Genomic DNA, 23,827 nt, shown 5'->3' on the forward strand with positions numbered 1-23,827 from the left:
TCAGGTCCTTCCCCTGCGGCTGCCAACCCAGACTGAGCTGGGCTCCCTCCTTTTATTCTCCCAGAGTACTTCGAACATGCCCAGTATGGACAGGGCGGGACTTCCACCATCAGTGCTACTAAGGCCGGTGCGGCATGGTGCTGCCCCATCACAGACCACCTGAGGAACGTGTATGTTACTGACATGCTCAAAGTAACAGCCTAAATGAAAAACTTGGGGAGTGCAGGTTCAAATGGTTTGGTCATATACAGTAAAAGCAGTCCTGGCAACTATGTGAGAGTCCAACAGATCAACTTTGAAAAAAAAAACACAGAGAGATTGACCCAAGAAGAAGTGATGGGATGTCATAAAGGAAGACATGTTGGCATGTGTTGTGATAGACAATACGGCACTGAACAGTGCATTTTGGTGGGAGAGGACTCATAGAGCAGACTCCATTTGATAGCGTTAATGCAAGGAAGAGTGACATTTACATAGTATGGGTGTAAATTAGTAGTAACGTACATGCGTCACTTGCACTGATAATGATTCTCCAAGCACAAGGCATGTGTGCACTATATCACGCAGAAATCCCTCCTTTCCCCAGGGAACAAAGCTGGGCACATGTGTGTAAACACTAAGCCTGCTCCTTTGTCCAGTGAAGTCACTGACAAAATTTCTACTGACTGAAGCAAGACCCAGCCTAGACATCTGACTGCCATGAGCTACAAGGAAAACTGGCTCTGCTCATCAAGGACGAGGGGGTGATGTGTCAATTTACTCACAATTTATATGGCATGAGCAGATCAGATGGAAATTACACATAGGTCACAAGTTTGTCCCAACATACCATAAGCTGCTCATGCAGTGAATGAACATCTTTTAACTACAGCCAGGGCTTGCCTTGGCACTGAAACAGAAAGACAGGACCAGAGATGTAAGGTGCCTGCTGGAGGATGACAAGATGGGGGGTAAGATGGGGGGTGTACACGAGGACAGCTGCTTCCATAATTCTGTTTGTATTCTAGTATTTCTTCAATTTTGTACTTTCAATTTTTGGCTCTATGCCAGAAAGCTGAGTTACAAAAGGAAAGAGTGGAGGCTACCTACCAAAGCCTGCTGAGAGCTTGTTTAAACCTGTGTCATTCAGGGTCATGGCACTGAGGCACTGGGAGAAGCTGAGAGAGAACCACCCACAACTTATCCTCTTTAAACCATCACATATGCACCCTCTTCTTGCAGTGCTGTAGCCATGGCAGGCCACACAAGTTATGCATCCCCACTTCAGTCATTTCAAAATGACCTCACTCTGGGATCTGCCTCCTTGGCTCTGGGAGTATCTGAACTAGGGTCAAGAGCAGCTTCTCTCCTAACTTTGCCCTTCCCACCTCTCCACCTGCAGTCAGCCAATAGTACAGTGGTTCTCAAACTTTTGTACTGGTGACCCCTTTCACATAGCAAGTCTGTGAGTGCGACCCCTCCTTTATAAATTAAAAACACTTTTTTATATATTTAACACCATTATAAATGCTGGGGGGAAAGCAAGGTTTGAGGTGGAGGCTGACAGCTCACAACTCCCCATGTAATAACCTTGCGACCCCCAGTTTGAGAACCCCTGCAATAGAAAGTGTCATTCCTTTGTTACATGACCATCAGTGCTAGGATACCCAGAGCATGTGGAGAACGGAATTCACCCTGAAAAGCCCTTTATGAACAGAGCTAGAGAATATCCCTTTTGTCTTCAGGTTGCAGATCGTCACCTGCATGCAAACAGGCATGCATTTTAATACAGCCAAATGCTCTGTAAGAACAGAGCAGTTAGGCCACTTTTACATACTCCTGAGGGAATTCTGTGCCAAAAAATTAAAAATTCTGCACACAATATTTTCAAATTCTGCAAAATTCTGCATATTTTATGTCAAAATAACACAATATAATGACACCAGTTTCAATTATTTTCGGTAATTTATTTCGAAATACCTGTCAGCAAGTATGTCTGTAACAATACAGACAACAAAAAAGATTCATGAAATGTTTTTTGACAAACAGACTCCTTACTAGGCATATTAACACAGAACTCTGAGTAACAGTCCATTTAAACAATACAGAACCGTGTTTCCCATACCCCTCAGAATCAGTCAAAGGCTTGCCGGAGTCAGGGGTAACAGAGGAGCTGCGGGAGAGGGAAGTAATTGCTGGGAAAGGGCCTGGGTGTCAACTTGGAGGATTGTTGAGAATGGATGGGAAAAGTATGGAACACGATTTGGGGGGGCTGGAGAGGGATTGTTAGGGAGTTTCCCCATGACAGACACTGGCTGACCCCTAGCCTCTCCCAGTCAGGCACATCTGCCCCATACCCACGTGTCCCTCCACCCCCACTCAGCCACCCCATTCCCATGTGTCTCTGTGCCTCCTCTCAGCCATCCCCTCCCCCATGCAACCCTGCACTTCCACTCCTATTCAGCACCTGCCCAGTCTGTCCTCCCCTACTAGCCCTTATGAGCCATTGACTGACCCCCCCCCCCCAGCAGCCCCATGCTGTCTCCCCATATCCCCTGATCTGGATCAACAGGTGCTGTGAAAGCAGGCTCTTTCTCTTCCCTAGATGGCCAGGAGCTGCTGCTCTGTTCTAGTACCATAGCACCCTCTGGTGAGAAAAAGGCAGAACTGCAGCAACTTTCCAGCAGAAGCTTTTTTCTGTGCAAATAATTTAAAATATGCACAGCTCATTAATAACATACGCAGTGGTGCAGAATTCCCCCAGGAGTACTTTATAGGACAGAAAGCAGGAAAGCAGCAACTCTAAAAAGCAACAAAGAGTCCTGTGACACCTTATAGACTAACAGACATATTGGAGCATAAGCTTTTGTGGGTGAATACCCACTTCGTCAGACACCAATGATACATACGATATGATGGAGGCTAATTTAGCTACGAGTCAGGAAAAACATCTTGGAGTCATCGTGGATAGTTCTCTGAAGATGTCCACGCAGTGTGCAGAGGCGGTCAAAAAAAAAGAAAACAGGATGTTAGGAATCATTAAAAAGGGGATAGAGAATAAGACTGAGAATAGATTATTGCCCTTATATAAATCCATGGTACGCCCACATCTCGAATACTGTGTACAGATGTGGTCTCCTAGTCTCAAAAAAGATACACTAGCACTAGAAAAGGCTCAAAAAAGGGCAACTAAAATGATTAGGGGTTTGGAGAGGGTCCCAAAGATTAAAGAGGCTAGAACTTTTCAGCTTGGAAAAGAGGAGTCTAAGGCAGGATATGATAGAGGTATACAAAATCATAAATGATGTGGAGCAAGTGGATAAAGAAAAGTTATTTACTTATTCCCATAATACAAGAAGTAGGGGTCACCAAATGAAATTAACAGGCAGCAGGTTTAAAACAAATAAAAGGAAGTTGTTCTTCACACAGCGCACAGTCAACTTATGGAACTCCTTACCTGAGGCGGTTGTGAAGGCTAGAACTATAACGGCGTTTAAGAGAGAACTGGATAAATTCATGGTGGTTAAGTCCATAAATGGCTATTAGCCAGGATGGTTAAGGAATGGTGTCCTTAGCCTCTGTCAGAGGACGGAGATGGATCACAGGAGAGAGATCACTTGATCATTGCCTGTTAGGTTCACGTCCTCTGGGGCATCTGGCATTGGCCACTGTCGGTAAACAGGATACTGGGCTAGATGGACCTTTGGTCTGACTCGGTACAGCCGTTCTTATACCTATACAGATGCTGAGAATGCATGTGTAGTCTTTACCAAGGGAAAATCTAAGTGCAAAAAGGAGTTCTTGCATTTAGCTCTGAGCATGTCAAGTGCCATGATGTAGGACTAACTGGAGAGAGGCCCTAAGCTGGACTCTGTTCAGGGGAACCCAGTGCAAAGCAGAGGCCTGGATGATGTACACACAGGCACCTGTGCTCCTAAGCATATGGCCTACTTGTTTTGTACCAGCTGGAGTTTTTGGGGGGACATGGGGCTTCATTCCTACTCAGATATGGCTTAATTACCAAGATAAAAGTCACCATGAGATAGCAGTGTGGGGGATGGGCAGGCATGGGTCTTAGTCCAGCCCCTAGTGGACATGGGAATCACACAATGAGTCATCACCACAGCTGGACTAACTGCCATCCTGCCCAGCTGCCTCAGCAGAGCAGCCCAAGAGTGAGTAGTCTGAATGACCCTCTTCTTCCTTCCAGGGCAAAGGAGAGCTGAGGCAGGGCAACGGCAGGGGGCTAAACAGGGCAACTCAGGGGAAGCCTGCGCTTGAGGTGACCACAATGACACTCTCTCTCTTAATCGTGCTGTAGGGTGTTCCTGGCCTCCTGAATAAATCCACAGCTAACCAGGCCTCGCCCACCGACATAATCACCCTCACACTCCCAGGATTCTGTACTCTGGAGACAAGAGCCTCTCCAAGTGCTTGCTCGGGTGGAGCTGTTGCTACATGATCTTTGCATTAACACACCATCATGCAGTTTTGGCGGCCCATGTTAAATATCCAGTGGAGAAGGAGAATTACAGTGCTGCCACTTAAGCAGTTTGCTAACCTGATCATTTTGGAACTGTGTAATAATTACACATTATGTCATTAATTACACATATCAGTGGGACACACCAGGCTGGAATGATTTCAAATCAAAAGGTATTTAAATCAGAGTTTAAGCATGACTTAGAATCATAAGCAGAAACCTTGATTTTAAATCATGTTTATATTTGCACTTATTTTCTTCAGGAAAGGTTGAATTTCCATTGGTTGGTAACCATTAAAACATGGTGATTTGCAACTAAATATAGCATTTATGCTAAATTTGGTGCTTCTTTGTGCTAACCAGGAAGATACACTATAGATGTACATATTTACTTAACCAAGTATATAGTGTAACTTACATTTATCCAGATTCTTAATTTTTACATTTTTCTATAATGGTAGAAAATAGGGAATGATGCATTTCTTGTTTAACAGATCCATTTTTTACATGTGATTTGTATCACGGTTTATTTAAATGGAAATCCAAATTCAATTAAAGATACACAAAAACAACATTTTCCTTTATTTTTATTAAATAAAACTACCTTAAATGTGCTGGGTGCACAAGAAAAAGTTTAACACATTTAAAACTTATTTATTAAACAGTAGCAGTATTTGTATTTTGTGAAAAGATTGTTTCTGGTCACCACATCCTTGGAGATGTTAGAACTAGTAGATTTCAACTTCTCACAGTCAGATAGATTAGAAGAGAAAAACAAGCATTCCTCTTTTTCAATTCCCACTTTGTTTCTTAACTTATGAACTGGTCATTGAACTTCTTCTGGCATATGGCTTGTGACAGCACCAAACCATAAATTAGCAGTTAGGTAAGTGACGCAGCCACTCTATCACGGCAGCCTCATCCAGGGTGCATCCATTCACCATCAAGATGATAAAGAAAACAGTCCATAACCAGCTGCAGTTTGTTCTTGAGCTCCAGAAGTAGGACGGGGAGTTCAAGAAGCCCCAACAGTAAAGATGTAAGTTAAATCACCGGTGACCGCAACATACCCTGTTGTAACAAGGAAGGCTTTTTCAGTTCATAGGGTTGTCTAAGGGGCCTGTGAGAGCTGATCCAGGGAGACTAGCGAAAACAGGTCTGAGTTGTCTATGTTCCCAGAAATGTGCCATTGATCAGTCCCATACCACCTCTTGCCACTGTATCCTAGACCTATCTGAGAGACTCAATTATTTCAGAAAAGGGGCATCTTGACTTTAGCTAGCGTTTTTGATGTGGCTTCAAGATGGAACTGTGAAGTAAACTTTCTTGATAGCTGTCTGGGCATAGTAATGGGGCCAGAGTCCTACCTTCATATCTAATCATGAGGGGAACATTCCCAGCGAGAACAGAACTAACTGAATAAACTGAAATGAAGAAAATATTCTTCTGCAGCTGCAAAAGTCTACCGCTGTGAAAAGCTTCAAACAACTCTGGTTCCAGATGCTTAGTCAGTGACTTCCATAAGTTCAGGAAGTTGACCTTGTTTAAAAATTGGCAGCAAACATGTACTGCTTAATATTGTTTATTATTTCATTGATATTTTAATAAATTATAATAAATTTAGGTCTTAACATACATTGTCAATTTCAAATGTAATTTTAAACATTTTAAAAAATAAACATTCAATTTAAATTAAAAAATCTGATTTGATTCTTTTTAAAAAGCACTGTTTTTCATCCACTCTGGGATCCATTCTGTCAATCACTTGATATGCTACAAATATGCCTGGGGGAAGGGAGGGGGAAGAGAAGAACCTCTGGAGCATGAACCATCTCCACATCTGCCCTTTGTTTTGAGAGTGTCAGGTTTCCTATTGCCCCAGGGCCTCAGCCCCATGCTGGCCTCATGGGCTGGTACGCTTTTGCTAACAATGCATCTCCCATTGGGGAACATGAATGTGCACCCTCCTTGAGAGTACCTCCATGCTGGCATGCAACTATATGGAGATCCTCACTTAATTAGCCAGGAAATAGCTAGTTAAATATGTGGAGATTAACCAGAGACTCTAATCTCAAATGAGACAGCCTAATTTTCTAAATAAGCTTATGGTTTTCATATAGAGATCAACATGTTCTCACTACTGCATCGTGTAAGTGCACCTGAGTTGTTTGAATCAGCTTTGTTGCCACTGGCGCAAATAAGGAGTTTTATGCTCCATTCTCAAGTTTTTATGTCTTTTTAACTCAATGTAATTTCATGCTGGTACTGCCAGCCTGCACAACCCTAGTGCCAACCAGTCACCAATGCACAAGGCCAGTGCAGCATACAGTGAATCCTCCCCACTTTGGTTTATTATTGTCCCGAAAACCTGGCACATCCCTGCACCAGGGTGAAGCTCACATTTCCCATCATTTCCACTGAGGCCCTCATGGCAGTTTGAGTGAAGCTGTACACATGTACATACACACACACGCACAAATGCCATTTAAATCTACTTCTGAACAAAATGTCACCCAAGCTCCCAGAGTGAGTGACTAGGAAACACAGAGACCATAGCTGCCTTAGGAGAAGTCCAGGTTCATTTCTGACATCTCTGCTCTGCTGCTGAGGGATTCCTTTGCCATGTTCCTCACAGACTACCATCTGCTCTAGGAATTTTGTAGCATCACAAAGAGCTAACATCGAGAAGCTGTAGTAAATCAGATTGCCACAATTATGCACACAAACCACACACACACACACACCCCCCCCTTGTGCACAGAATCACAGATATACCTGGTAAATAACCATTAAGCACAGCCATCTGCATGTGCAATTCCAGAGGCACATGCACACTTCATGTCCCCTGTGAATGAGAGAAGGTAAAAGATGGATGATTTGCACATAGGATTTGATAGAAAAAAGGTGGCTAGTTTTGGGGGCCCAAAACCCCCTTTTTGCAGCAGATCCTCAATGGGAGCACAGAAACCCTAGGAAAAAGGAATGCAGAAAGTGATTCTGCTAGCGGAGGAGCAACTCAGAGATGGCAAACTGTAGCACAGAGAACCCTTAAGAGAGATGGAAAAATATCAGCAAGAGAATTGGTGTCTAAATTGGACTATAGCCCCAAGTGCTATATAAAGCACATGCACTCGAAAGCTATATGGAATGGACTGGAGAAGAGCATATATGCAAGATAAGTCCCTGCTGCTAGCCTAGGGTTTGCCATGAACAAAACTAAAACACATAAAAAGGCCCACCACTGCAGTTGTAAGAGCCTTCTGGATAAAGGAATGATTAGGCAGAGAATAAACTGCCTTCTTTTTAAAATGATCATCAATGACCTGGAAGAAAATATAAAATCACAGATCAAGTCTGTAGATGATATAAACATTGGGGGAATGATAAATAATGAAGAGGGCAAGTCACTAATTCAGAATTATCTGAATCACTTGGTAAACTGGGCACAAGCAAACAAACAATGTGTTTTAATATGATTCCATATAAATGTATACATCTGGGGCAAAGAATGTAGGCAATACTTATATTATGGGGGACGCTATACTGGGAAGCATAGAGTTGGAAAAAGACTTGGGAGTCGTGGCAAATAAGCAGCTGAACATGACCTCACAGTGTGATGGGCTGTGGCCAAAAGAGCTAACACATGAGATGCACAAACAAGGGCATCTTGAGTAGGAACAGAGAGGTAATTTTATTTCTGTATTTAGCGCTGATGTGACTGCTGCTGGAATACTGTGTCCACGGTTCAAGAAGGATGTTGATAAATTGAAAAGGGTTCAGAGAAAAGCCACAAGAATGACTGAAGGATTAGAAAACATGCCTTACGATGATAGACTCAAAGAGCTCAATCTGCTTAGCTTAAAGAGAAGGTTAAGGGGTGAATGGATCACAGTCTAAAGAATCTACATGAGGAAAAAATATTTAACATTGGACCCTTTAATCTAGCACAGAAAGGGCTAATATGATCTAATAAGTAGAAGTTGAAACTAGACAATTCAGACTGGAAATAAGACATGGATTTTTAAATGTGAGGGTAATTAACCACTGGAAAAAGATACCAAGGGTCTTGATGTGATTCTTTATCATCGACCATTTTTAAAACAAGATTCGATGTTTTTCTCCAAGATCTGCTCTAGGGGTCCTGGCAAGAGGGGCAATGTGCATTTTCAAAACTTTCTATCATGCAGCATGGCAGCCTCCCATTATCCAGCTCCTAGCACACACCGTTTGAAAATCTAGCTCGTTTCTCCAAAAGAGTAAGGTGCATAGTTGGGTGCCCAGTTTCCATGTGTGGCTTCTATAACTGCATGTGCAAATTGCATAATTATGAGCACAAATGGCCTAACTGTCCATTTGCAAATACAGTTACCTCAACAGCGCATACAATGATGTTGACTACACAAATGAATTGGGCATGTAATACATTTCTGCATCCAAACTACTGGAATAGCAGCAGCCCTTTCACACCAAAGCAGATCAGTTTCTACAGTACGCAAAGGCTGGAGACTTGTTGAGCTATGTCTGTTCTGCAAAAATGACCCGCAGCAGCAAGTCTCAGACCTTAGGTCAACAGACTCAGTCTCACAGGACTTGTGCTACAAGGCTCAAAACAGCAGCATAGATGTTTGGGCTCTGAGACCCACCACCCTCTCAAGTTTCAGAGCCTGAACATCTGCATTGTTATTTTTAGCCCTGTAGCACAAGCCTGAGGGCTGGTCTACACTACGGGGGAAAATTGATCTTAGATATGCAACTTCAGTGAATAACATAGCTGAAGTCGAAGTATCTAAGATTGAATTACTCACCGTCTTCACGGCACGGGATCGATGTCTGCGGCTCCCCCTGTTGATTCCGCAATTCCATTCGGGCTGGTGGAGTTCCGGAATTGATATAAGCGCATTTGGGGATCGATATATCGTGTCTAGATGAGATGCGATATATCAATCCCCAAGCAATCGATTGCTACCCGCTGATACGGCGGGTAGTGAAGACGTAGCCTGAGTGTGAGTCTGTACACCCCTATGCTCACCCCTTTTACAGAACTAGGATAAATTTTGTACATATATGCTGTGAGGTATCATTTGAAAACTCCTGATTTGTGGATTATTGTCCTGGTATGTGTGGCAACACTGCATGTAAAGTTACAAGATTCCTCTGTGTGGTATTACTAAGACATCTTCCAAGTCTGGGGGAGCAGCCACAAACCAGTTTCCTAGAATCAGAAGACTAGCCAATGCCTCAGCCAGATGTCAACAAAATCAAATGGGACTCTCACCGGTTAAGTGGCCATTCTTTGGCAGGAAAGATGATGTGGCGAAAATCTACATCCTGACAAAGAAACAGCTGGGGGTTCCCATCCACACAGATTTTCGGTTTCCTTTGAGAATCATCTCCACTGAGGTTGAAAAGAGAAAGAACTATTAAAGGGAGAAGAGACCCCCCAGATTATTTCTTCTTTTCTCTCTACCCATGGCATACACAACCACCTGAAGAACAAAGGAAGCAACACTGGACTGGAGGAGGGATCCAGACAGCTGCAGAGGCACAGGAGCCAGCAAACACAGCTGTAAAGAGAGGAGTTTGCAAGGGGAGTTTGGGGGGAATACTATGAGAACCAGGCAGAGGAACAGACAGGCTAGTGAAGGGAGTGTGCTGTTTGGGCAGTCTTGCGGTGCTCATTGGAGGTTTGTGTTGCTGTGGGTGGTGGTGTTTTGGTTTGGTTTGTGTTTCCCAGACTAACAGAACTTAGGTGGGAAGGCTATGACAGATACAGAGGCAGCAGTGGTAGTGACCTGAGCAGTGGAAGACACAATGAAGATAACTGGATATGGAAGCTGCGGTGTGCACATGATCCTGGAGGGGGTACCTGAAAAGAGTTTCGTTTGCATGAAGTGCCGCCTGATAGAGCTGATGGAAGAAAAGATCTGAAGACTGGAGATGCAGGTGGAAATTCTGGTTGAGTTTAGAAGGGGGTTTGCGCAGATGATGGAGCAAGACATGACGAGGCTGAAGGGAAAAGCTCAGACTTGCAGATGGAAGCAGGATCAAAGAAGTCTGAGGGGAGACTGCTGGGTAAGGAAGGTGGACAGTGGAAGCATGTGATTAAAAGAACCAGGCAGAGGAAAAGATCCGCTAGTGAAGGAGAAATACAGCTCAGGAACAGATTTGCAGAGTTGGAAAATGAAGAAGGGGCACAGCAGGTGGTCACTGAAGGTGAGAGGGCAAGGAAGAAGAGAAGAGCAGCTAGTCCTATAGGAAGAGGGGAAGAGTCAACAGAGAACACCAAATATGAGCCCCAGGAGGATACGGGAAGGGTTGCAGAGGAATGCAAGGAAGAATAGGAATCGGGAGGACTTGCAGCCAGAGGGCATAGGGGATAGACCGGAGAATCACACCATCACTAGGAAAAGGCAAGTCTACATGACTGGGGACTCCTTATTGAGAAGAATAGACAGGCTTGTAACCAGAGCTGATCCAGAGAACAGAAGGGTGTGCTGTCTGCCAGGTGCTAAGATACGGGATGTGGACCTGAGGCTGAAGAGAATCCTAACGAGAGCAGGAAAGAATCCACTGATTTGTCCTTCAAATGATACAGCTAGATTCTCCCTGGAATGTATCAAGGGAGACTATGCCAGGCTGGGGAAGACACCTAAGGAAATAAGGGCTCAGGTGACCTTCAGTGGGATTCTGCCTGTTCCATGAGAAGGGCAACAAAGGTGTGACAAGATTATGATGATCAACAGATGGCTCAGGCAGTTGTGGGGCACTGGGAGGTATATATGGACAGAGGACTGTTCTTTTTGGATGGACATCACCTGAGTAGGGAGGGAAATAGACTTCTAGGATGGAGGCTGGCACAACTGATTAAGAGAGCTTTAAACTAGGAATTTGGGGTTGGGACATGTCCAGGTAATCTCCATACTGGATTTTAACATTGAGAGGGAAGAAAACAAAGTAAGAAAGGAATCAGCCATGGGTAGGAGAATAGACAAAGGTGGAAGGTAGATACCATTCTAATAGGTGATACCGGCAGTAGAATGTCTGGGCCTAATTGGATAAAGAATGTGAGCGAAGCCAAACAGCAAAAATTAAGAAGTTTGTACACCAGTGCAAGGAGCCTAAGTTACAAAATGGGGGAACTAGAGTTACTGGTGCAGGAAGTGAAATCAGATACTATAGGGATAAAAGAAACATGGTGGAATAGTAGTCATGACTGGGGTACAGGTATTGAAGGGTATGTGCTGTTTAGGAAAGACAGAAATAAAGGCAAAGCGTAGCAGGGTGGGTGACCACCCGCTCCAGCCTGGAAGGGGTTGGAAAAGCCCTGCAGAGGGCTGGGCTGGGCAAGGTAAAACTCTAGCTGATTGGGGGAAGTGGCTGCAGCTGGAGCCATGCCCCCAAGCTGAGCAACAGGGCCTTATAAAGGTGGCCAGGGAAGCCAGAAGGAAGAGTCTCCCTCTGCCTGCAGCGGGAGATGGGCCTGGCTGCAAGGAGCTAGAGACAGAGTACCTGACTGGAGCAGGGCTGGGGAGCTCCATCCTGGAAACTCCCAGGCTGCGGCCTAGCATTGAGCTAACAGGTACCAGTGGTTGCACAGGGAAGCCCGGGGTAGGCCAAGGCAGCAGGTCCAAACTCAACCTTGCCAGTGATGAGTAGGATGATACTGCAGTCTGCCTCAGGGCATGGGGCTAGATGATGACTGGCAGTAGCCTGATACTGAGGCAAGGTGGTGATAGTGGGTGGAGGTTCCCCTGGGGAGGGGAGACCTTAAGAGAAAGGGGCTACTGCCAGGGGGCAGCATCCCAGTAAAGGGGCACTGGGTCCAGGGAGGGACATGGGGGCCAGAGGACAGGCAGCTCACTGGCCTGAAGAGGGCACTCTGGAGCTGGAATGAGCTAATTCCCAGAACAGACCAGCAGGAGGCACTGCAGGGGTGAGTAGTGGAGCAGCACTGTATATCAATGATGAGGTAGACTGTAAAGAAATAAGAAGTGACAGAATGGATAAGACAGTCCGTGTGGGCAAAAAAATCACATTGGGGAAGAAAGCTGCTAGAGCCTCCTGAGATAGTGCTTGGGGTGTGCTATAGACCACCGGGATCTGATTTGGACATGGATAGAGACCTTTTTAATAAAGTAAATACTAACGGGAATCGTGTGATCATGGGAGACTAACTTCCCAAATATAGACTGGAGGACAAGTGCTAGTAATAATAACAGGGCTCAGATTTTTCTGGATGCGATAGCTGGTCGATCCGGAATTCTTCACCCAAGTAGCTTGCTGAACCACAAGAGGGGATGCCATTTTAGATTTGGTTTTGGTGAATAGTGAAGACCTCACAGAAGAAACAGTTGTAGGGGACAATCTTGGTTCAAGCAATCATGAGCTAATTCAGTTCAAACTAAATGGAAGGATAAACAAAAATAGATCTGTGACTAGGTTTTTTATTTCAAACGGACTAACTTTAAAGAATGAAGGAAATTAGTTAGAGAAGTGGATTGGACTGAAGAACTTGTGGATCTAAAGGCGGAGGAGGCCTGGAATTACTTCAAGTTAAAGTTGCAGAAACTATCAGAAGCCTGCATCCCAAGAAAGGGGGGAAAAAAATCATACGCACAAGTTGTAGAGCAAGCATCTCAGAGAGGTGATTAAGAAAAAACAGAAGGCCTACAAGGAGTGGAAGATGGGAGGGATCAGCAAGGAAAGCTACCTTACTGAGGCCAGAACATGGAGGGACAAAGTGAGGAAGGCCAAAGCCATGTAGAGTTGGACCTTGCAAAGGGAATTAAAACCAATAGTAAAAGGTTCTATAGTAGGGGTCGGCACGCGTGCCAAACATGGCACGTGAGCCGATTTTGAGCGGCACGCAGCCGCCTGCCGCAGTCCTTGCCCTCAGCCCTCCCGCCCACCGCTCTCCCCTGGGGGGGGCAGGAGGCAGAAGCTTGGTTCTCCAAAAGCCAAGCTTTCCTCTCTCCCGCTTCTCCACCCAGAGTGGTTCTTTCCTGCCCCGCCCCCTCTCCTTCCCTGCGCCAATCAGCTGATGGCCAGAGCGAAGGGGAGGGGGGGAAGAGCAACAGCATGCTAGCAGTCCCCTAGAGGAGATAGAGAGAGGTAGGGACGGAGCCTTGGGGAAAGTGGGGGAACAGGCATATGCCTTCCAGCCCCCTGCCATAAGCTGCTCAGGACAGGAGGCTGAGAGCACCCCTGCGAGCCAAGCACTCCAGCCCTCTGCCCTGAACCCCCCTGCCCCAACAAAACAGAGTCTTCTGCCCTGCACCCCTCCAGCCCTCTGCCTTGAACCCCACACACACATCCAGCCCTCTGCCCTGACCCTCCCCATGGCCAGCCTTCTGCCCTGCACGCCCCCCACACACATCCAGCCCTCTGCCCTGTACACCCCCTCTCCCCCAGCCCTCTGCCCTGACCCCCTGAAAATCCCCCCACCAGGTCTGGGGTCCCGGCCGCAGGCCCTGCTCAGCCCGCTGTCGGTCTAGGTGAACAGAACCTCAGGCTGGCAGCGAGCTGAGCAAGCTGGCAGCGTAAGATCAGCATTTTAATTTAATTTTAAATGACACTTAAACATTTTGAAAACTTTAACTTTACATACAATAGTCTAGCTATATAATATAGACTTATAGAAAGAGACTTTCTAAAAAGTTAATGTATTACCAGCACATGAAACCTTAAATCAGAGTGAATAAATGAAGACTCGGAACACCATTTCTAAAGGTTGCCGACCCCTGTTCTATACCCATATAAATAAGAAAAAGAAAAAGCAAGTGGGACTGCTAAACACTGAGGATGGAGTAGAGGTTAAGGATAATCTAGGCATGGCCCAATATCTAAATAAATACTTTGCCTCAGTCTTTAATGAAACTAATGAGCAGCTTAGGGATAATGGCAGATGAAAAAATGGGAATGAGGATATGGAGGTAGGTATTACCACAACTGAGGTAGAAGCCAAACTCGAACAGCTTAATGGGACTAAATGGAAGGGGGGGAGATAATCTTCATCCAACAGAATATTAAAGGAACTGGCCACATGAAATTGGCAAGGCCCTTGGAGCATAGAATTTCTTTAAGGGAGTCTGTTAAACTCACGGGTTTGTACCCATATAGACTGGCAAATGGCCTAAACAGTTCCTATTTTTCAGAAAGCGGGGGGGGGGGGAAAAGGTGATCCAGAACTAACAACAAGGGTAATCACAGCCTATACAGACCTGTTAGTTTTGTACTCTGTAGATGAGGAGTCTGGGAAAAATTTCTGGAGGAGAATATAGTTAAGGACACGAGGTCAATGGTATTGGGACAAAACAAATGGTTTACAAAAGTAGATCGTGCCAAACCAACCTGATCTTTCTCTTTTGAGAAGGGTTATAGATTTTTTTAGACCAAAGAAAACAACAGTGGGGACCTATCTTTCCTTGATTCCAGTAAGGCATTTGGTTTCAGTCCCGACATCGGGGAATTATTAGTTAAAGATTGGAAAGATTGGAGAGAGCAATATGAACACTCCTAAAGGTGGATAAGAGGAACTGGTTTAGGGGCGAGACAACAAAGGGGTAATACTAAATGAAGGTGTGAAGCTGGTGGACGGCTGGAGGAAGGTTACTAGTGAAGTCCTTAGAATTGGATTTGTGGGACCAATCTTTTTCAATTACTGACACTTACACCCAAAGTGGGAATGTAACTAAAATAAAAGTTCTGTGGGAGACACACAAGCACTGTGAGGGTTTGCCAATTACAGAGAAAGACTGGGATATGACAAAGGAAACATCTGATGGACCTGTTAAAACTGAGTAAGGAACACTATAGGATGAAATTTAAATACTAAAAGTGCAACACAGCATTTAGGGCATATATTCCAGGGATAAATACCTGAGGGAGGAGGAAGTATATTTAAAAACTCGTACCAATGCAGGGACCACAAGAAATAAAATGATATAACTGGCGCGCATCCAGGAAGTTTTAGGACTTGAAATTAGACCCAAAGTTTCTAAAACCAATTCAAGAGTGCAAGTTCCTGGAAACAAGCCTGCCCAAGGGGAGCAGTGGGGGCAAGAGACATATCTGGCTTCAAGACTAAGCTTGATAAGTTTATGGAGGGGATAGTATGATAGGATAGCCTAATTTTGGCAATTAATTGATCTTTCACTATTAGCGGTAAATATGCCCAATGGCCTACGATGGGATGTTAGATGGGGTGGGATCTGAGTTATTACAGAGAATTCTTTCCTGGATGTCTGGCTGGTGAGTCTCGCCCACATACTCAGGGTTTAGCTGATCACCATATTTGAGGTCAGGAAGGAATTTTCCTCCAGGGCAGATTGGCAGAGGCTCTGGGGTTTTTTTGCCTTCCTCTGCAGTGTGGGGCACAGGTCATGTGGGATTCTCTGCACCTTGAAGTCTTTAAACCATGATTTGAGAACTTCAATAGCTCAGACATAGGTTAGGGGTTTATTACAGGAGTGGGTGGGTGAGATTCTGTGGCCTGTATTGTGCAGGAGGTCAAAACTTCTGACCTTAAAGTCTGAGTCTATGAAATTGAGCCAGCAAGACTACTGTTAACATGGGGCAAGACAGACTTTAGCTTTGAATTCATTTAGCTTAAGTTCGATATTATTTGGGTTTTACTTTTATTTTCTTATAACCAATTCTGACTTTCATGCCTCATTATGGATAATCAATTAAAATCTATCTTTAGTAGTTAATGAATTTCTTTTGTTGTTTTCTCTAAACTAGTGTGTTTGCACTGAAGAGTTTGGGGAAACTCCATTTGGGATAACAGGATTTGTGCAAATCATTTTCTATTAATAAAATGACAGACTTCATATGAGCTTGTATTGTCCAGACGTAAGCAGGAGAGAACAAGACATACATTTCTGGGGAAGTCTGGGACTGGAAATTTGCTGGTGTTGCTCTGCAGTGTAATTCAAGAGTGGCTAGCTACAGCACTCATATACTAGAGCTGGGAGTAACTTACCTGCTGGAGGCTTTGTGGGGATGACCAGGAGTGGTAAGCTCCCACAGCAAAGCAGTACAAAAGGTACCCCAGGGTGGAGAATGAGGGGACACAGCTGTTCATCAGTCCAGACTGTACCCTGGGTAATGTAACACAGCTGACCTAGGCTTTAAGACTTGCTGTGGTAGGTCTTTGTCTTGCAGTGTACATGTCCCCTGGAGGCAGCAGTTATTCCTCCCAAGGACTGTGAAAGGGCCGCTTAACACATGCGTCTCACCAAGGAAGGGTGGCACCCTGCAGAAACCTCACAGCACTGGAGATGGGTGCAGTTACAGAAGGGTGTGAGGGTCTGCCCTGGGTGCCAAGGGAATGCCATATGCACCACATTGGATCCCAGCACGCAGAACTGCTGTGTCATCAACAGCAGCTGTGGGGCCCACATGGAGCGCTTCACCCCAGCACACCAGGGTACTGCGTTTTCTGTTTATTTTGAGGGCCCCAGGTCTTTCTCCTGCCATCTCTCTCCCCCTGCCCCATATACACACATACATCCTAGGATGGGGAGAAGAGGTATGACCTGCCCCGTTCCTGGCAAGGAGTGCTGCTGCTTCTCTAGGGCCCTGTCATTGGTCCCAGACCAGCCACCACGGGAAGCCACTGCCCTAGGGACTATGCAGTGGGCTTTCAAAAAGCAGGTGGGGCACCTCAGCCCAGAAGCCACCACCAGAGCAGGCAATAACTGTCCATTTGTCCAGAGCTGGCCAGCATGTCAACCCGCATGCACACCAAGGGCCTGGCTCAGCTCTCCCAGCAGTCGTTCTGTACCTGCCAGAGGCATGGGGCAGAGGACAGGTCTGCCAGCCCAATGCCTTTCACTAGCATTGGATTCAGTTAAGGCTAAAATAGTCTGACCTCTCACAGGCCAGTGGAATGACTCTAGTCAGAACCAGCCCTATTGCTATTCATCAAGCAAGTCCCCACAAACAAGAAGAGTTTGCTGTGGCATAAGATTAGAGGGGACAAGTACAGCAGCCTGCTTCATGCTCATAGGTGAAGTTTTGATGCTGACAAACCGAGTCTGCCTGACACAAAGCAACATCCCACCTTGCAGCAGGCGCTGGGAAAGAATGCAGTGAGTTCTGCTGAGTCATTGGTGCACACAGCTTGCAAAGCAGCTGGCTACCAGGGAGGTGCAAGCAGCTCTCCAGAGAGAAAAAGATCTGGGGTGTGGGCAGCGCAGCCCTGAGTGTGGGAGAACAGCAGAGCAGAACAGCTCAGCTGATGTCCTCTTATGGCCAATAAAGCCAGACTCCAGAAAGGAGGTGAGTTTATAACTAGGGACCTACCAAATTCACTTCCATTTTGGTCAATTTCATGGTCATAAGATTTTTAAAAATGTAAATTTCATGATTTCAGCTATTTAAATCTGAAATTTCATGATGTTGTAACTGTAGACGTCTTGACCCAAAAAGGAGTTGTGGGAGGGTAACAGAGTTACTGTACGGGGGTTGCGGCACTGCTACTCTTATTTCTGTGCTGCTGCTGCCCTCAGAGCTGGGCAGCTGGAGAGTGATGGCTGCTGGCTAGAAGCCCAGCTCTGAAAGCAGCACTGCTGCCAGCAGCAGTGTAGAAGCAAGGATGGCCTGGTATGGTACTGCCACCCTTACTGCTGCCTGCACAGCTGGGTCCTCAGTCAGCAGCCGCCACTCTCCAGTCGCCCAGCTCTGAAGGTAGCAGCACACAAGTACGGGTGGCAGTACCATACCATCCTTACTTCTGCGTTGCCTTTAGAGCTGGGTGCCTGGCCAACAGCTGCTGCTCTCCAGCCACCCAGCTCTGAAGGCAGTGCAAAGGTATGTGTGGCAACACCGCGAACCCCTAAAATAACCTTATGACCCCCTGCAACTCCTATTTGGGTCAGGACCCCCAATTTGAGAAAGTGATCTCCCCCATGAAATCTGTATGGTATAGAATAAAAGCATACCAAAGACCAGATTTCACAGTCTGTGATGCGTTTTTCATGGCCATGAATTTGTTAGGGACCTATTTATAACTCTTCCCAGCATGTGGACTCAGTTTTGGACTAGGCTGGAAAAGGCACCTGCTCACAGGTTCTTACACAGGGGGGTCAAATTATTTTTAATCTGACTAACAGAAAAATTTCTAGAGTGGAGCGGGACTGATTAAGAGCTGCCCAAGAGGGCATAAAGCTGCATGTGAGCTTACAAAATCCTAACAGAGTTTAACACTTAGAAAGGACTTTACTTCCCACTGCAGATGTTTTTAAACTGTAAGCCCTTGAAATTCTTTGAAGTTACACATTGAACTGGGGCTGTCTCCCACAGACATGAGGTCCCTCCCTCCTACCCCATCACAGACCCTGCTCTCCATACACAGGGAAGACACCATGACTTGGCCATAGAGGAATTCAAGATAAAAAAATACTGCTGGAGACATCCATATGCCACAAAACATGCTCTTGCATTTCCACACCTATGGCTCCATCCTCCCCACCCTGGTGCACAGGCCATGCTCAACATTCACATTTAAAAAATCAAGGTTTTTTCAGATTTTTTTTTTCCCTTTAAAAAAAGTAAACAAACCAGTTTGACACAATGGCTGAGGACAGGCCCTGGACATGGCTCAAATAACTTTCCAGTGCCAACCACCCACTGCTCTGCAAAACCAAATGAAATGCTGCACTGAGTTGGATTCCAGAGTTATTTCAGTAGCCTCAGTGCAGCATGGCTTCAGCAGCTACTCAGCATTCCTGGGGTGCCTGGAGTTGGGGTTTAATGAATGCAGGACTGAAGCCAGAGAGAGGGCTGGGTATGAAAATAGCATAGTACTATCCTTGCATCCACCCCACCCTGAGAAAAACAAGCAAGAATCACAGCCAAGAACTGCACTAGGATGAGAAACAACCTGTGATTCCAAGGAATATCAGATGCTCACTTGGTGCCAGCATGGTTGCCAGATAGCGAGCAGTGCAAACTCTGGGGAATGGGCACAGCTGATGGGCACAAATAGTTCATGCCAGCCAGCCAATAAGGAGCTGCTTTTCCCCAGATCTGGCTGTACAATGAACAAGAAAGCAGAAGGAGAGAGAGAGAGAGAGTGAAGCAGAACACAGCCAACCTTAGGAGAGAAAACATACTACAACTCATCCACCAAGCCAGGGAAGAGAAGGCCCAGGGAAAGGGAAGAGACTTTGGGAAGGCATGACAGAATCAGAGAGCAACCAGCCTTCCAGCACACTAAACACCAGTGCAGGCTAAAGTCTCCCCCATGGAAACTTGTCCATCAACTCCTGGAACGATGTGTGTCCAGATACAAAGACTGGCTTCAGATTGAGCAGTATGAAATAGAGAGTCGCTCACTCCGACTCAGTCTCCAACAAACTATTACAACCTCAAGAAAGGCATACCAAGCCCTTCCTACATCTTCCTTGCTCCCCAAAATGTATTCTTTTCACCCCTTACAAAGCCCTAAGAATCATGCCCTCAACTCCAAAACTTGGATGGGACAACCGTCACAGCCCCTCTGGGCCACTCCTTAACTTCCCAAAAGGGGTTGCAATGCTAGGCTCACACCAAGCTAGGGACACTGACTGCCCCCGAACTCCCCAGCAGCCAGCCCTAGAAGCAAGAGGCAATGGGCCCGCCCTGAATTGAACCCAGCTTTCTTAAGTCCAACCCCTCCCTAGCGCAGAGGTTTTCAGGCTCCAGTCAAGCACAGAGTTACATGCTGGGCATACCAAACTGGAAAGAGACTACAGGGCACTCAACTCCCCACCCCAGCCCGATTCTAATGGGGGAAGCAAAGGGAATCTGCAATTACACCCTTCTCTCACCAGGTGGTGACAGAAGAAAGGACAGTGGGCTTATGGGCCAGAGCAGCCAGCCACCACAGAGAAGGAGGGGGAAAAAGGCTGCCTTCCTCACAGCACCTTGCCCACGGGGCCAGGTGAGGAGGGACAGGATATATGGGAGTATGGACAGAGTGGGTCACACAAGGCTGGGGTTCAGAAGGGCTAGGAGGGCACAGACTGGGGCGGGGGCACAGGAGCTAGTGAGGTGACAGCACTGAGCCAAGGGCTGAATGGGAGCGAGGATGCAGGGCCACATGGGACAGGAGGGAGAGGTGGTGCAGGGAAACATGGGGATGGGGGGCACATAGCTGGGGGGGGGTGGAGGGCCACAAGGGGACAGAGGCAGCTAGACCTGGCTGAATGGGAGAGACTAGGAGTCAGCCACAGTCTGCACAGGGGAGGCTCCCCAACTCCCTACCACCACCACCTCCTCCTCCTCCAAAAAAAAAAAACCCGTTTCCTAGTTCTCCCACCCACACACAACAACCCCCCAGGTTCACCCCTAGACTCCTTCCCAGCAATTATTTCCATCTCCCTCAGCTCCTCTGTCACCCCTGACTCCCTGAAGCCTTTGCATTGCTTCTGAGAGGTGCGAAAAATACACTTCTGTTGTGATGGGGCAAGGCCAGATGGCTACAGTAAAGTACTGAGAAACAGGTATGTTAGCCCCAGGCTAAACAAATCCCTAGTACCCTGGTACCCTACTGGTAAACATGAAAGCAGTTGCTCAGGTTTAATCAAGGCACTGGCGCCAATAAGATCCTTCTAGAGGCACAGTAGAGATAGCTATTTCGGATATTAGAACCCTTGCAGCCAATCGAAGGCAGGGTAACGGGCACTGGGTTTAATAAGGAGCTCCTCCAGTCAGCGAAGCAGAAGTGTGAGAGAGGTGGAGCATAGTTGTGAAGGAGCTGCAGGATAGGGTGAGGTGAGAGTCGCTTGATGCTGGGGACTAAGGGGCAATGTTATAAGGCACAGGGGAGGTCCTGTGGTGAGAGATAAGAGGTGTTTGAGAGAGCATGGGAGTGCCCGGGGTGTAGCTGTCTGCGCTGTTACAGGAGGGCCATAGAGACAGCTTGGATCCACAGGACCCTGGTGGCCCGAAGTAGTGGGTCAGGCCCAGTTCCCCCAAACCTCCAACTCTGATCAGACACGGAGGAAGCTGACCAGACTGTGGGTTTCACAAGCGGGGAGATCATGAGGTTGAGCCAAATCCGCCAATTAGAGGCGAGGATCCCCAGGTAGAGAGGAACTTTGTCACTGTTTATTTTAGAAGCTTTAGTACTCAAATCTGTATTAATATACTCTGGTTAGGAGATCTATTGGTCAAAACACATTCCTTGATTGATTTTTTTTGTGTTGTTGTTGTTGTCTGTTAGGCATACTTGCTGACCAGTATTTTGAAAAAACTCAATAATTGAAACTGGAATGATTATATTATGTTATTAAGACAATAAAACGTGTCAAATTTTACAAAATTTTAAAATATTGTGCACATCATTTTCAGGTGCAGAATTCCCTCACGAGTAGCCATTGTTACTTGTCCTGGGCTTTCCACACAGAACCTTGTTCTTGGCTTATTTCTGATGAAATCTTTGCAGATCACCTTTAAAACCCTCATGAGAGCTTTAAAACTACTTTATAGGCTGCAAAATTAGTTGTGCCCATAAAGCTGTTGATGTGCTTTATGGCAACATTTAAATGCCAATTTAGAAACCTTATTTCTTCAGTCTCCAACCAGTGACAAGGAGCATCTATTCTCAGACACCACTGAGCACCCTGTCCTTCCCTTAGCTACTCAGGGACACCTAAGTATTACAGTGCTGATTGGCTCCAATCATTTCCACTGCTATCCCTCACTTTACAAGATTTTAGAAGAATGTGAAAGTTGCAAAGTCAAGCCCTCAGAAGCCAGGAAAAGTCAGATTTAAAGTTGCCCGTGCACCCTTAACTCTGCCCCCTCTGTGCCTTGTTTTATGAAACAGCCTTGCCTTCAACAACACTGAGCCTGTAGAAGTTCTAGAAATAAACCCACAAGAGCTGGGTTTTAAGTCCAGTGCCTTACCCACAAGAATACCCCTTCTTTTCTTGCGATCCTCTGCTTTTTTCACTGTCCATCCTGTGGATAGAATGAGGCAGGGGTGTTTATGTGAGGAAAGACTGTACTGTTCTACACATGCAGAGGAGGGCTGGATTAGGACGGCAAGAACATTTCCTAACCTTTGAGTGCTTGACTTTGCAACAATAATATTGCTTTAAACATATGTTATTTCCTAAGTTTTTTAAAAAGCAAATTTAAAAAAAAATTGTCCGGTAGAACCATAATGATCTCCTACATAGTTCATTAGCAAGTGGGAACCAAGGACCTGTAGAGCGACAGTACAACCCTCTACTGATCAAGCTAAAAGAGTAATTGATAGCAGTAGCAGACTGTTACCTTTTTGAGGACCAGCTACTTGAGGGGAACACAACATGCAAATTTTAAAACAGCGAACTTCTTTAAAAGCTTGATCGTGTGTGACTGTTGATTTTCAGAGACTTATAGCGTGGACAAATCTGGATGAATTTTCATAAGGACAGCAAAAGGCACCTCCCTGATCCCAGGATAACACCTCTGCCACATAGTGTTTTTCCCTAATCCTTGGTCTCAGAAATGACAACTATTTTTCTTGTAACTTTACAAAAACCAAAACAAAAACAACAGTCTGAAGAAGAGCAAACATGGACATTTTCAGCCGAAAACAATTAAAGCTAGGAAAACTTATAATTAGGGCTCTCAATTAATCACAGTTAACTCCTGTTAACTCAAAAAAAGTTAACCACAATTAATTGCAGTTTTACTCACACTGTTAAACAATTGAAATGTATTAAGTATTTTTGGATATATTTCTCCATTTTCAAATATTGACTTCAATTACAACACAGAATACAAAGTGTACAGTGCTCACTTTATATTATTGATTACAAATATTTGCATTGTAAAAATGATAAATAATAGTATCTTAATTCACCTCATACAAGTACTGTAGTGCAATCTCTTTATTGTGAAAAGTATCAGAGGGGTAGCTGTGTTAGTCTGGATCTGTAAAAGCAGCAAAAGAATCCTGTGGCACCTTATAGACTAACAGATGTTTTGGAGCATGAGCTTTCGTGAGTGAAGACCCACTTCATCAGATGCATGTAGTGGAAATTTCCAGGGGCGTGCGCGAGAGTGTGTGTGTGTATATATATGCAAGCAAGCTAGAGATAATGAGGTTAGTTCAATCAGGGAGGATGAGGTGTGAAAACCAAGGAAGGAGAAACTGATTCTGTAGCTGGCAAGCCAAATCACAGTCTTTGTTTAATCCTGAGCTGATGGTGTCAAATTTGCAGATGAACTGAAGCTCAGCAGTTTCTCTTTGAAGTCTGGTCCTGAAGTCTATAAGTCTGCCACCCAAGGCCTGTGAAAGTGTGGGATCATTGTCCAGGATGGGTTGTAGATCCCTGATGATGCGCTGGAGGGGTTTTAGCTGGGGACTGTATGTGATGGCCA

The 23,827-nt window shown here is 45.6% G+C and overlaps 1 protein-coding gene across 20 annotated transcripts in view; it reads right to left on the minus strand.

The window, feature by feature from the left end:
• The window catches only part of CHD6 (chromodomain helicase DNA binding protein 6), a 208,712-nt gene that overhangs the window by 147,187 nt on the left and 37,698 nt on the right, over positions 1 to 23,827 (minus strand). For 13 of the 20 annotated variants that reach the window (XR_004374872.2, XM_032789286.2, XM_032789270.2 and 10 more), the window contains one exon: positions 22,361 to 22,414. The exons of the other annotated variants lie outside the window; for them this stretch is intronic. Coding sequence is in view for 6 of the 13 variants with exons in the window: in XM_032789286.2 (XP_032645177.1) it covers positions 22,361 to 22,414 (54 nt within the window). In the remaining 7 variants the exon portion in view is untranslated. The remainder of the gene's footprint in view (positions 1 to 22,360; positions 22,415 to 23,827) is intronic. 20 annotated transcript variants of the gene reach the window in all.

This window comes from Chelonoidis abingdonii, chromosome 14 (genome assembly GCF_003597395.2).
Source record: "Chelonoidis abingdonii isolate Lonesome George chromosome 14, CheloAbing_2.0, whole genome shotgun sequence".
NCBI lineage: Eukaryota > Metazoa > Chordata > Testudines > Testudinidae > Chelonoidis > Chelonoidis abingdonii.